The sequence below is a fragment of the Strix aluco genome, chromosome 1 (assembly GCF_031877795.1).
Source record: "Strix aluco isolate bStrAlu1 chromosome 1, bStrAlu1.hap1, whole genome shotgun sequence".
NCBI classification, from domain to species: Eukaryota; Metazoa; Chordata; class Aves; order Strigiformes; family Strigidae; genus Strix; species Strix aluco.
The window spans coordinates 22,748,073-22,762,401 of record NC_133931.1 but is presented as its reverse complement, the minus strand read 5'-3'; the positions used below and the strand labels follow the sequence as shown (position 1 = coordinate 22,762,401).

The 14,329-nt window shown below is 36.9% G+C and overlaps 1 protein-coding gene across 15 annotated transcripts in view; it reads right to left on the bottom strand.

Moving 5' to 3' along the window:
* UBR5 (ubiquitin protein ligase E3 component n-recognin 5) overlaps positions 1-14,329 on the bottom strand; it is a 90,366-nt gene that overhangs the window by 17,686 nt on the left and 58,351 nt on the right. For 8 of the 15 annotated variants that reach the window (XM_074814411.1, XM_074814437.1, XM_074814457.1 and 5 more), the window contains 18 exons: positions 14,121-14,165; positions 10,650-10,776; positions 9,514-9,665; positions 9,047-9,142; positions 8,483-8,606; positions 8,054-8,151; positions 7,022-7,170; positions 6,500-6,591; positions 5,413-5,559; positions 5,199-5,317; positions 4,990-5,116; positions 4,759-4,888; positions 4,385-4,545; positions 3,627-3,866; positions 3,285-3,408; positions 2,467-2,578; positions 1,174-1,305; positions 7-268 (listed from right to left, as the gene is read on the bottom strand). In XM_074814411.1, coding sequence (XP_074670512.1) covers positions 7-268; positions 1,174-1,305; positions 2,467-2,578; positions 3,285-3,408; positions 3,627-3,866; positions 4,385-4,545; positions 4,759-4,888; positions 4,990-5,116; positions 5,199-5,317; positions 5,413-5,559; positions 6,500-6,591; positions 7,022-7,170; positions 8,054-8,151; positions 8,483-8,606; positions 9,047-9,142; positions 9,514-9,665; positions 10,650-10,776; positions 14,121-14,165 — 2,437 coding nt within the window. The remainder of the gene's footprint in view (positions 1-6; positions 269-1,173; positions 1,306-2,466; positions 2,579-3,284; positions 3,409-3,626; positions 3,867-4,384; positions 4,546-4,758; positions 4,889-4,989; positions 5,117-5,198; positions 5,318-5,412; positions 5,560-6,499; positions 6,592-7,021; positions 7,171-8,053; positions 8,152-8,482; positions 8,607-9,046; positions 9,143-9,513; positions 9,666-10,649; positions 10,777-14,120; positions 14,166-14,329) is intronic. The other 7 variants (XM_074814474.1, XM_074814530.1, XM_074814491.1 and 4 more) reach the window with 4 other exon arrangements.

Here is a 14,329-nt window from a genome sequence, read left to right as displayed (position 1 = left end):
TCAGACTTGCCTGCTGGGGCTGATGTACTAGAAGGAGCAGTGCTAGTAGTCCTCTGGTTTTGGGTATTACGTACGGCCCATTGCATGGAACGGGGGGCTTGGGCAGCACCATTGGCATGTGAGCTATTTGTGGTTCGCTCCAGAGGCTCATCAAGCATGAAGGTCTCCTGCTCTATGTCATCGCTCTGACTGCTGCTGCTATCAGAGTCACTGGAATCATTTGACTGAGAGTCATCTTCAGAAAAAAATGCTGGAACACTGCTGGCTCCTGTTGAGGAAAACAAACAATAAAACAGTAACCGATAACTGCACGTCTGCTCACGTATACATGTATCATGTCAGCATTATAAACTTTTTCCATGAGAATAAACTACAGGTACTAAAAAGGTTTAAGTACCACTACTGAAAATTAATAAATTATCCTTTTAACAAACTGCTAATTTTCCATAGGTTCCACAAAAGAGCAGTAAGATTACTTCATTTCAAAAGATAAATTAAGAAATAATTTGATTTTTAAATTCTTCAGATTCGGCTCCCAGGCATTTAATTCTAAAAATTATGCTTCCAAACTGGACAGCAGAGCAGTTGCTTCCAAAAAGCCTTTGAATGTTTGGTCAGGTTTTGTGTTTTAACCATATCTAACCTCTACACTAAAAATGAGTGAAAACATTTTATTTCACTTCACAAGAGTGCAGGGTAATCTCTGGCTAACACATGCAGAAGCTCCATAAGAGAAAAAAAAGACAGGCCACATCTTAGCGCATCTCCTTGTCCAAAAAGTCTGCATAGTATCTTACAAACACAGGCAAAGGGAAAGCAAAGGAAAAACAGGAAACATGAGGAAGGCGGAGGTGGGAGGGAAGAAGATGGGTGAAGAAAAAAAATGAGGAAAGGGAAAATAAGATTACAAGGGAAAGGTATTTGTTAAAATGTCATAACTAGGTAATTCTCACTCTATCCAATCTAGTTGTGAAGTAATAATTTGTCCAGTATACCCCTGGAGTGCTGGATGCAGTCCAGATCCAAAGGCAAAGAATAATGTTTTTTAGGTGAAGCCAGTTCTGCCCTTGTTAAAACCATATTCAATCACTGACCCATTTCTTTTTCCTGTACAATTTAATCCTAACATCTAAACTTAAACAGCTAGATTAAATACAAGATGATGTGGTGTACCTGCTTCTGACCCAGCAGTAGCTGCAGTGACAACACTTCGGCGTCCACTAGCATTGTCCTGATTACTGTGGTTACTCTCACTGTCACTTTCTGTTTCAGCAGCAGCTAGCAAATCCAACTCCATATCACTGCCTGTAAAAACAATATAAAAAACATCTCATGTTTAGAAAGAGGAAAAAAAAATAGGATGACTGTGGTGACTCATATAAGACACATTAAATAAAACCTAGAGCCTCTTACTACAGCAGAAGTTAACGGACATGCAGGGAGAGATCATAAAAGCAGCGTAAACATGCAGCAATACTTATTTCCTTATTTTCCAGCAATTAGCAACTCCTTACCCGCTCACTCTGTACTGCACATATACATTCAACACCCCCCCCACCCCCCTCAAAAAAATTAAGACTTTAAGGATTCAGAATTAGTCACTCAAGCCAAAAGACTCAACTCTTCATGCACATGTATTAGGACAATTAACCATATGCTTTTTCAAATGAATATCTAAGTAATACCTGAAAACTAAAACTAAAATAAAATAAAAATCTAGTTAAAAAATACAGGTTCTATTCAAGTTTAAGTTTTGAGACTTAAATGTTCCGAATACTCAGCAAGTCAATAAACAGACTTCCTGTACTATAAATATGTTGACTGAAAACACAAGGCACGGTCAGAAAGAGAAGGTAATTTATTTTATTTTTAATAATAGTTTTGGGCTATCTAATCCCAAACTAATTAATACAAGACAAGTAATATTAACGGCAAGAATTTTCATACCTAATGGATTAATTTTGTCTACAAAATACTGAATTGTAATTTAATATTTTGTGATTGGTTTGAAAACTAGCTCACCGTGGTTCAGATCCCTTTTGAGAACACATTGACTATAACCATTATTCTATCATTAGCCATACAAGAGTTAGGCTATTTTTTTAGTCCTTCAAGTAGCTTCTGTCAACAACATTTTACAGAAGCAAATACACAAGGCAAAACAGATATTGTTAACCAAGCATATAACAACATTTGTTTAGGGGTTTTTTTATTCTTTGATACCTTAATATTTTCTCCTCATGCGGAAAGAAAAAAATAAAAACGTTCATGTACTTGTCTACTATGAGTCATCTATAATTTTACTCATCTCCTTTTGTAAGATACATAGTCTGAAACCCTTGGATTCTCTCTACCCATGCAAGTCTCCCCCAGTGATTATCATTGGTGACTCCAAAGATGCCTTTCGTTTTTGATGCACTGTTTGTTCATCCAAGCATTAGTGTGCATGATGTACATTATACGTACCATCTTCATCATGCTCGTCATGCTGTCCTTCTGCTTCAGCATTTTCTTCACCATGTTCTTCCTGTTCATCATGATGGTCTTCTTCACCAGCTACCCCCTCAACTACCTCAACCTGGAAAGAGCATTGTAATTTTATTCTAGAATATCTTCCATATCAGAAATAATCTATGTGTTTTCAAAAACTCAATGCAAAGCTAAGAAACAACAAACACATCTAAGAAAGATGACCTCACAATTGAATCGATGTGAACGGAAAATGAACTTACATACACAGTAGTTGTATGTGGTTGTACAGTCCACAATATTGTGGAAAAAAAATCAGGCCCACAAATAAAACACAGCCTTGGACAGTAGATTTCAATGCTGAAAGGGCAAAAGTGACTATAAAACCTAGAACTAGTTTCTAAATATTGAAGAGCTACCACCCTGGTAAAAGACCCTCTAGTTCTCTAATAGAACCTATGTAATAGCAACCATGAGCTGAAAGACTTAAAAACTTTTTTAACAGAGTGTTAAATATAGTGTAAGTTTATATATAAAGGAAGTGGCAGATGTATTTATTAGTATTCTAAATCATACTGTAATTCTGTCAAATACAACACAGAGTATACTCTGAAATGACTAAATATTGCTGAGTACAAAACAACGATTACAAAGCTCTGTTAAAACAAAATGCTTATGGCATAGTAGGACTTCGTGAAATACTACTCAGTATCTTTTGCAAATTGGAGGTCTTGATGCATGGATTTCTGGTTCAGACATGAAAGCACGTGTTAATGCATTAGGTGCCATACTGAGAAGATAAAAAGAAAACTCACCTCTTCCACATCTGCTGAAACGATATCATCTTGTTCTTCATCCCTGCCACGAACTGGCTGTGACTGGCTGATTCGTCTTTGCTGAGGATTCCTTATGATGTAGGATGACTGAGATTGACTAGAACTTTTTTTAAAAAAAAAAAAAGTAATTTGGACCTCTGGACATCCCTATGAACTTAAATTACTGTAGAAATCTGTCAGTACGAAAGTACTTCCGAAATGCTTGGCCAGAATAAGAAGCCTCACCATACTTCTGTTAACAAAAAGCTAACAAAAAACTAAAACAAATCCACCTTTAACAAGTTTCGAAAACAACAAATAGTGAGCTTTAGTGAATTTTACCTGCTAGACTGGTCAGATGATGGTCTGGGTGGCAGAGGCTCCACCGAAAACAGTTCTTCACTTCCCTGCATGGCATCTATACTAGTGCTAGCAAGAGTAAAGGGTGCTGTAGGACGTGCAATTCCCATCCTGACTGGAATAATTAGAGATTCTGCTACATTGCACAACTCTTCAACAGCATAGGGCAACAATGCCTGGAATACACGTTTACATTTTCCAATTGGCTGCGGAATAAAATTGCTAGAGAAAAAAATACAGAAAAAGAAAGGTCAAATATGTCTTTTTTTCCAAAAAAACTTTATGGCGGTATCAACTTTTTTTTCTAAAAGTCAAAGCAATTCTCTTTTAACAGATACATACATTTGTGTATGTATAGTCAAGACAGTTAAAAACACTTATTCAATAATTCAAGACTAAGGCTGGATATCTAAATCTATTCTTGACAACCACAGATTGTAATTTTAACATGTTAAAAAACTCTACTTCCAAAAATCCTAACATTTTAAAAGGAAAGGTTCAGTATGAGCATGTAAGTTTAACAAGTATTGTATTAAAAAGCTACATAACATACCAGTAGCTATTGCGGAATCTTGAGGTTTGCACCTTTCCACACAATGCTGCCTACAGACCGCAAATTAATACAGGTATTTCTCCCTGTTGTTGATTTGTATCAACTCATTTGATAAGAGAACAGATATTCAAATAAAAAAACCCCAAACCACCACAACCAACACACACACATGCCCCCCACCACTTACTTTTTCTTTTTGGAGGAAGCCATTTCCACACTAAGAATGACAAACACTCTTGCCACAGAACGCAGGAATCTCATTGTAACAGCAATAGCTTCTTCTCTGCGTCCTGGCGTATACTTGTTTTGTAATTCCTTTACCAGAGTACCCAGCAAAGTATCTAAGAGCTGTAGAAACAGATCATTACAAATGAATACTGGTGTGTAATGTAGAAGCAGAAACAAGACAGACTAAGATTCAAAGGGAGACCACAGTCACAACAGTATAAATTCACAGGAACACAACCAACTTGAGATATTTTCAAATTAATCTCCAAGCCTATCACCTGAGATACACTATAGTATCACATTATTCAGAAAACCTTGGCTAAGAGTGCTTACCAAAATGTCTGCTGTACACTTGACAATAAGGCAGTGTGTAAAACAGTCCAAGCGAATAGTTCCACTTTGTTGATTAAGATAAACTTGTTCTTCAGGCAGAAGATGACCTATCCTACTGCTTGCACTAAGACTTGGAAAAAACAGAAAGAAAGAAAACAAAATTTTATTTAAGTCAGCAGGTCTCAAATACCAGATCAAACTTCACACCGACAGCTCTGTGTAAATACACACGGGTCTTTATTTTCCTGGGAGCCAAACATGATCATGGACTTCAGTGCATTCCAGTCCTGCAAAACACGTTCCAAAGCAAGCTGGGCAAAACGAGGAGGTTCTAAATCATGATCAGGCATATCAGAATCTAAAGAGACAAAAAAAATCAATATAAGAAAGAGGTACTGAAATATGGAATTTGCCATTTATTTTACTGAAACAGCTCTTACCTTCAGGATTTGCAGTTTTACGATTACGATCTTCCCTAATTCTAGGTGGTCTGTACTGGCAGTGTTCCACAGTTTGCCTGGCAACTGTCTGTACTAAAAACAGCAGCAGATGTTCTCCCCTGTAATGAAAAATTGATTAGTGGAGATATGATATACCACATATTTAAAAATAATAAAGATTATTTTTCCCTAGTCATTGCAAATACGAACTTGCCTGCTATTTGGCATGGTAACAAGATTTGTGGTGGTAAGCAGGCGGTAAAGGAGATCAAGGCGAGCAGACTTTTGTCCAGCAATTAATGTTTTACATTTGCACTTTTCCCAGCAATCACAGTAGGCTGTTGGAGACGTTCGTTTGAGCCTACAAGAAATAGAAAAGGTGAGCTGCAACACTGCTCAGTAATACACCAAATACTTTCTGCACAGGCTGAGGGTGTCAGTGTACACATTAAGATTCCTGCTAGAGTTTTTTATTTATTATAGTAGCAAGATGTCAGAACTAGCTTAGAAGAAAAATGCAGTTTATGTGTGGCAATACTTGACATTTGCTATTCTTGTTTCCTACACTCATTTTGAGGGCAGTTTCACTACAGAGCTTTTCATAGTGCCTTACTAAAACTCACCCAAGACCATGTAGCCTTCCTCAAAATAGCCTCCAGCCAAGAAAGTTAAGTTGGAAATCCTTATGGCATGCAGTAAAATCTCAGTAATTGTTACAATGCTGAGAATATCTTTATAATTGTATCTGTTAGCTTATTATAGCTAGGATATTGATGCTGTAACATTTACACCCTGTAAGAGTGGCACAAAACATCCGCAGCTTCAAAGCTTTGGCCAGGTTGATCAGAGACATCCTGACTGTTCATTTGACTGCTTGCTCACTTTTCCCTTTACAGTTGATCTTAGAGATTAATATGCTACACTTCTTTCTGAAAGTTTACAAGAATGATCTGTCACCAGGATTCACTGGCTTCAGAAACTCCTGGAGGCACCCAAAATGAAAATGTGGTATATTTAGATATATTATTCTTAGAATATTAAGCACTTTGAGGGTGTCAGAATTACTCATTTCCTCTAAATTCTATGAAGTGAAAAGTACAAGACTACTTCACATTACTCTTCCAATTCTGACCCATAAAAGTTACAGAGCAGAAGGAAAAGGAGATATTTTAAATATTGTATTAATCTGTTCTCTAATATCTGAACACTTCAAGCAAGGAAAAAAAACCTATTAACTATCAGTAAACAAATAAAACCACAAAATACTGATTTAATTATAAGAAACAGAACACAATACTTACTTGCAGTCATGTCCTTTGTGACAGACCCTTGCACATTCTGTGCAACAACAAAGAGATTCCAATAGGCCGCATGTTCGGCATTCAAATATATCCTAAAAAATATTTACCAAAAACATTATGCATAGTTTTCTTCCTACAGTGCTTGGAATCTCACAGCCTTTCAGGTTATAATAAAATTGCACTTGTTCAAACTGACGCTTTCACTTAGAAATCAATTCTAGAAAGTGAAACACTGTCATTAGTTAGAATATTCAGTGTTTTCAAACAGCTGTTTCCATCAAAATTACTGCCAAAGCTAGCCAGAGGGGAAAAGCCACACCCATAACCAGCCATATTCTAACACAGCCAGCTTTGAAAGTACAAAGCAACCAGGGGATGCAGTAACTATATCAGACTTAAAAGGTACAGTAATTAAAACAATGGAACTTTAAAAAATTAAAAATTAGATTAGTAGACTTAACACAATACATGGTTGAAACACATTCTTATTTATGTAAAAAGAAAAAAAAAAAAAAGCCTTACTTGGTTAATATGCTCTGCACCCGTCCATGTAAAACTGCATGTATCATTACAACACAAAACATACAAAGGAGAGTCATCTGGATTTGTACCAGAAGGACAAACCATTCCCATAAACACATCATCTTCTTTTTCACTGGAAGTTGCTTCAGCTGAAAGAACAATAGAATACTAGTGTTAAAAACAACCTCAAAAAAATAACACAAACCCACCAACAGAACCCATATTTGACATACATTTCCCATTACAAAATCCCATACAGAAACAGAAGTTTGAATAAAATATGTCACTGTTTTTTGAGAAAGCTTTCTGCTTCTCACAGTACAAGTATTTCTTATAGAAGCTGCTGCAAATTCCTGACTGAAATATACAACCACCAATTCTTCCCCAGTTCTAAATTCACTGACATTCTAATCAATTCAGTGGATCACCATTTTGAAGGATTAAAAAATAATTTATGGGCAATATTCTTATAAGGAATACACACAGTCCTATAGACCTTGTAACATCACAGTTCTAATCTGCTTAAGTTTCTCCTTAAATTCAACTTCACATATTTCTCTTAAACAACTAAATACCAACATCGAAAGAGAGTCACAAAACATGTGTTTGTATAGAAGCCTTTTCAGGAATGGGACCTAGCTTGGCATACTGCTTTATCATACCATTTTTTTCCAATTCAAAGAAAGAAGTTCCAGGTGATACCTTTGTGCTGCTGAAAAATAGTACCTTAATACACTGATGTTTGCAAAGCAATGAAATGCTGAAAAAACTGTAAAGAACACAGAAGTGATAATGTTCATAGAAATCTACCATAATGTACACACTGCAGAAGAGGGAGATACCCTATAATAGAAAGATTTTCAGAACATGCAGCAACATACAGTCTTTTGGAAAGAGGTGTTTTACCACCACCGCCAGTTGCTCAGCACATATAATGTCACACACACAAAAAAGCACTGTTAATAATGAATCTACACACATGCCAAACTTTAGAAGGAAACTGCATGCTAATAATTACTGAAACTGGTGTACCTTTAGCAATTTTCTGTGCAGTTTCTAGAATTGTAATTGCAGCAGGATAGGCCCGGCCACTAACTGCCGACATAAATGGTGTCATGCCTCTTGCATCCCTAGGGGAAAAAACCCGACAGATAAATCAAAACACACTGAAATTTTTTATTGTAATGGGAGAGGTAGGAAACAAATAAATGAAAACTTAGCACTGCTATCCTTGTGCAAACAGAAGAACCACACAGTGAATATGCACTCTTTCATTTGTTTTACTTCTGTGAAATAGACCTAATTTTAAGAGGTGGCAGGACACAAACACAGCCAATATCCTAACATTCTCTATTTTAACTAATGTGCCTTTAAATAACCTTTCTAAAAAGGCTTCTATGTAATAAATTTCAGCTGATATAACACTGCAAAGGATATGAAAATCCATATGAAAATCCTTACTTAGCTGACAGCAATTCTCGAAGATAAGGTTGTAAAACAACACTATCACATAGTAATTTCAGTATGAAATGAGCATTTGCCTTCCGATCCTTTGATTCCACTACAGATGGTTCAGTAGAAGGACCTATAATGAGAAAAAAAAAAATTGCAGAGAAACAGTTTTTCCTGAAAAAATGGCTACCTACTGAAAGCAAATAATTCAGTGTTTCACTGGGGTGATTAATCAGTAGCTTGACTATTCAGTGGCTTGCCAGTTTCAGCAACATTTCACTGAAGTACTGTAAATTTCAGCTCCAAACTACATTCTGAAATACAGACGGTAATCCCTATTTCATACTGATTACCATATTTTTACGTATTTGTCATTCCCAGGTAAAAATAATTTTTACATAAAACACAGCATGGTGCTTCATTTACTTTCTGCACACTTGTGTGAAATTCTGCTTCAATCCAATCTTCATCTAATAAGAGGCATTTTCATATGCAGAAAGTCTGTGCAAGCAAAGACAGCTTTTGAGATAATTCTCCTTCTAAGGCATAATCAGATAAGCAGCAGGTCCTCACCTGGTATCGTGGAAGTGCTAGGTCCTTGGCCGGTGCCAGTCGCTGCTGTGGTAAGAGATCCCACAGCGGGGGCCAGGATAAAATCAATGTCACCATCTTTCAGTAAACAGAACAGCAGGATGTATATCAATACATAAAAACATCCCTAACAACATGCTCTTTCTGCAGTGTCTAATACACTGCAGGTTTTCTGTATTTAATTGGTACTCTTTCCTACAAACGGCCACATTCCTAGATTAGTAATGTAACTCAACATTACAAAACACACTTCACAGAAGTTTGACACCGGCATTGAAGACACATTCTGGATTTAAGTACAGCTGTTAAGTCTTCAGTAAACTCTTAAAGCTACCTCAAGGACCTCTTCCTACCTCAATGACAGATATTTTAGTCTCGCGTTAAAAGCCATCAGTTCCTTTATTGAATCTCTCATTCTACAGTCTAATGTGATACATGAGTAGACTTACCCGGATCCATTGCAGGAGGATCTGGAACCCAGCTGGGAGGAGCTATCGGTGGAGAAACCGGGTCCTGGTGATCACTTGATGAAGCACCAGCTTCATGTCTTCCCAATCCAGCAGCTCTCAAGGATCTTCTCATCATTTCCCTTAATCTCAAACTGAATACAAAATCCAGGTAAAAATACTGTCTCATTTTCGTTTATAATTAGAACATTTTAAAGCAGAATTTCACCCTGAAAAAGGAAACCAAACTCCTACTATCTCCATTTTTCTTCAACATAAAGAAGAATGAGTGAAGAGTTATTTTTCATTCCTGTATTTCGTTTTGTTGCAACAGAATATAATGACCTTGGAAAAAGAGTCAGCCAGCTATGTATTAAGACAGATTTGAGCCCAGAACACATCTCTAGTCACCACAGCACTGCCTCTTGGAAGGAGCAGCAGCTGATGGGTATTATTACCACTATTTGACATTCTTTTTACCCCCAAACTCATTGCAGGGGTGTTAAGCTTGTGTGAGGATTTGCTCTTGTTGCTACTGGTTTTTTGAAACCTAACTGCAATGAAAAAATAAAAATGGGGCTTGAAAAAATATTTTTGAAAGGAGTTATTTGTTTAATGTTATTTAACATGAAAGTACTACTTTAGTGAGGACAGTCAATAAACAATATGAAGAAATTCTGTATCAACCTATTAGAGGGAAAGGCAGTAGGAATAAGGCTGAAGCCAAAGAATCTACTGTGATACAAATAAAGAGGTACAAACATAAAGGTGGTTTTGGTACTTTTTTTAAATGCACTTCCTCTTAAGAGTAATGTCTTCTGCAGAATGGGAGAGGGAAACTTCAACTCCTACCCTTATCTCCCATATCAAAAAGATCACGGTGTTGAGGACTGTAGCTTGGGAAGGATAAAGACAATTGCTTTGACTGCAGAGCTAAGTAAAAAAAAAAAAACTATGCCCTCATCCAGAGTGCTCTGAACTGACTAGAACTCAGTACATATGCTTGAAGTGAAATCTGACTTTAAACTAGCAATAGAACACATTCTCAAACTAGACTGCTGGAAAGAATTAATGAGAGTCTGGTAGTTAACGTGGAAATTGGCATACAGAAAACAAGAAGAAACCATTAGTCAGTTCACCTTCTGCTGCTTGATGATCCTGCCCGATTTCCTGGACCATTACTTGACACAACAGAGATTGCATTTGCAATAGCTTCCACAGCCGAAAGCCTTTCAGCAAATGTATTCCTTTCAGAGCGCTCTGCTTCTGAAAAATTAAGAGAAGTGTTAGTGCCAAAATTTCACTTGGGAAAATTATAAGGAAGGAGTATAAAGTATGAAATGTCACTAATCATAAAATGTTCCCTGCATTTATATTTTTTAAGATTTAGAGGGACAGAGTAGATTCATATACAAATTTTTATTTTGGACAAGCTTAACCATGGTTCTGACTAGGTTTGGTTTCTAAAAGGTCATCAAGGAAGGAAATTCAAGTCACCTGAATTCCAGAACAAGCTTTCAGTTTTCAGTATCATCAAGACACAAGGACCTATCACACAGCTGATCCCAGACACTTACTGACTCAAAGCTTCAAAAGTAATGACAACCAAAAAAACCCAGAACACCACAAAAAAACCCAAACCCCCACACTTCACAACGAGCAGCTATGAACAACAATGCAAAGTTGTGGGCTTGTAAGATACAGTCTACTCATGAGCATGCTTAGGAAAACTATGTTATGAGTATAATAAGGAGCACAGTAAGTTTACATCAAAAACAATGAGCATTTCTTCTAACATCTAAAACCCTAAGCACCATAAGTCCTAAAGGTCCTAGTCATAGTGAGGACTGAATTGTGCCAAGTGCTATACAGAACAAAAAATTGCCTAGTTGTACAGTTATAGTACAACTTGAAGCAGCCACTGAATCAAAGACCTAATGTAGATGTATTTATCTGCAAGATAAATGCACAGTTAAAGCAGTAATATCAAGATATACAAGCTTTGCACAGTAACAGTCATTGCTTTTTTAGGAGTTACTGACAATTAAAGATTGCATTGCCACTATGTAGCAAATTATGAATCACTACAGCCATGGATCCAGAAAGAACTGAAAGAGAAGCCACTTTCAGCATGATACAGGCCAGGAGAGAGGCAAATTTCCTTTCAACAGAGTGGAAGACAATTTTTTGTATAAACTAGAAGGAAAAGGTGTATTTCTGAAAAAATAAAAAAATTCCTCAAAGCTACTGTTTGTTCTTTCAGGACATGTCTCAAAGTTGCTATGGCTAGTGTTCACTTTCCATTTAAAGGCTTTTCAAACTGACAGTCACCATTCTCTGCATGCATGTTTTCTCCACTGACAGTACAAAGACCTGGATAATTCCTTTTTTTATTTTTTTCTTTTTTAAACAAGAACGTACTATTAATACCTTTAACTTCGAGTTCATAAACTAGGATAATTCAGTGGTGTTTGTCAGCTTTTGTAGTATATTTATTCTTTAGCTCTTTCTACTCATCACTACCTGAAGTGGCAAAGTTCTTAGGTTTTGCTTGTTCTCAAGTATGTGTAGGATTCTTAGACAAAAATCGCCTACTACCCACAGCAGATGATTATCAAGCACTTAGCAGAATATTACTCTTGTCCCCCTAGTTCTATACTAGTTGACCTGTAGTTGTAAATGAATTATCATTGTATTTGTGCTGTACTTCTTTCTTTTAACACATGACCCATGATATAGTCTTCTGGACCCCTCACACAGAGGGTCACAGCTCTTGAGAGTGGTCCCTCAAGCAATACAAAGCTATACTATACAACCATTCTCTGCAACAGAAAGATTTCACCTATCCTTGGTTCCACAGTAAACTGTACTGAATTTTCACTGTTCCACTTAGAAAGTCAGCATTCATTTTTGAAGACCCATCAGTTGTAAATGCCCTGACTCTAAGGATAATTTACTGTTCTGTTGTCTAAAGAAATCTGTCCCAACTCTCTAGAAAAAACTCAGTTTGTAAGTGTTCAGTAAAGTTATCCGAAATTTAGTATCGTAACTTTTTTATGACTTCACATGCTTTGGACATCTCTTTTGGACCTGTCTTCTCCAAGATCCTTTCTATTGGCCAGACTGAGGAGGTATCAAATCAGAGAAACACAGCAGTCTTCCCCCAGCTTTGCAGGTCTGGGGCCACTTTTCCTGCAATTCATTTACCCAATGCTGCAGGAGCTATGGCAAAACAAGGCACAGGATCTGAGAACAAAAAAAAGCTTACCCCTACCCTCAATATTCCCTTTCTGGCACTTAAGGAGGAATCTATATGAAGACGAGTGAAGAATCTCAGGCAGGTACTAGCTGGGAAAAGGCAGTATGTTCTGTAATTGTTAAGGTACATCATATCTGGAGTCTAGAATTGAAGCCTTTACTCCTAAATCAAACTTCTTTTACAGTTTTAACAGATGGCTGTATAACTTAGAGACAGTAACATTAATCAACACTGCCCTCCAGATGATGCACAGAAAATAAGCTTGTCCTAATATCTATCACTAACAGTTACAGTGGAAGGTGAATGTGATTTGAATCCAAAGATATGAATCCCCTTTCAAAACAATTTTTGTGAGGGGAAAGAGAGAGGCAGAGGGGTGTTAAAAGTCTATCAGGTTCATGTTTTTCATTTTTCAGAAAGTTAAATTACATCCAAATGAAGTTACTGAAAAAAATGTCAAGGTTGCAAAGACAAGCACTCAAATTAGGAAAAGTCAGATTAAGTTTGCCCATGCATCCTTATTTCACAGCTTCCTTGTATGGTTATAGTAAAACAACCTTCAGTTACACAGCTGGGTTTTGTTTGTTTGTTTGTTTTGGGTTGGTTTTTTATTTTGGGTTTTTTTGTGCCCCCCCTCCCCCGCAACAAGACCCCTGCCTCAATCAGTGCACAGGATGGACGACACACTAAAGATGAAGGGTTGTACAATGAACAAGCTGTTTATGCCTTGTTTGCTGCAACATTTGGAAGGCATGTAGTAAGGCAGCAACAGCCTGGCAAGGAGAAGGGGAAGCATTGTCTTGTGTCTAATGCCACTGAACATCACTTCGGAGAACTGGAACCTATTTCTGCCACATCTAACAGCACACAGAATTTCGTGAAACTAATTTTTTCAGATAATTGTGATACATTTACTCACTTTTGGACACCTGAAAGGTGCCTGACTCACAGAAATAATTAACATTCACAGAACAACTAAAACTACTATTAATCCAGCTCTAGAATAAAGTGTTTTGAAATAACACCTACTCAAAAAAAAAAAAAATTAGATCAGGCCGTAGGCTTCTCAAACAGAACCCACAAAATTAGTTAATAGCTTTGAATACAGGAAAACTTCAAGCTGTAATACCTTCAACAGATGAGAAAGCTGCAGCATTACCCCCATTTTATAAATAGGGATATGAGGAACAATTAAGGTCTATAAATGAGTAAAATTCAATGACAGCACCATACAAAAATCCCACAAGGAAGTTCATTCATTATTCAGTGCAGGGTTTGTATGGTGTGCAATAAGTAAGGAATGTGGCCACACACTGAATGATGAGGATAAAAAGAAATATTGAATAGCTACCCATTCGGTGAGCACCGTCCATCTTGTGCACTGAATGAGGTAGTCCTGTGGAAAAAATAGTATGATGGTGTAATTAAAGACCATTTCACAATGCATACCCATGTATAGCACATGGGTAAACTTAATTCTGGCATTTCCTAATTTTTGAGTGCTTGACTTAGCAACCTTTTTCTGTTAACATACTTCTTACCTAACAGTATTTAACAGAC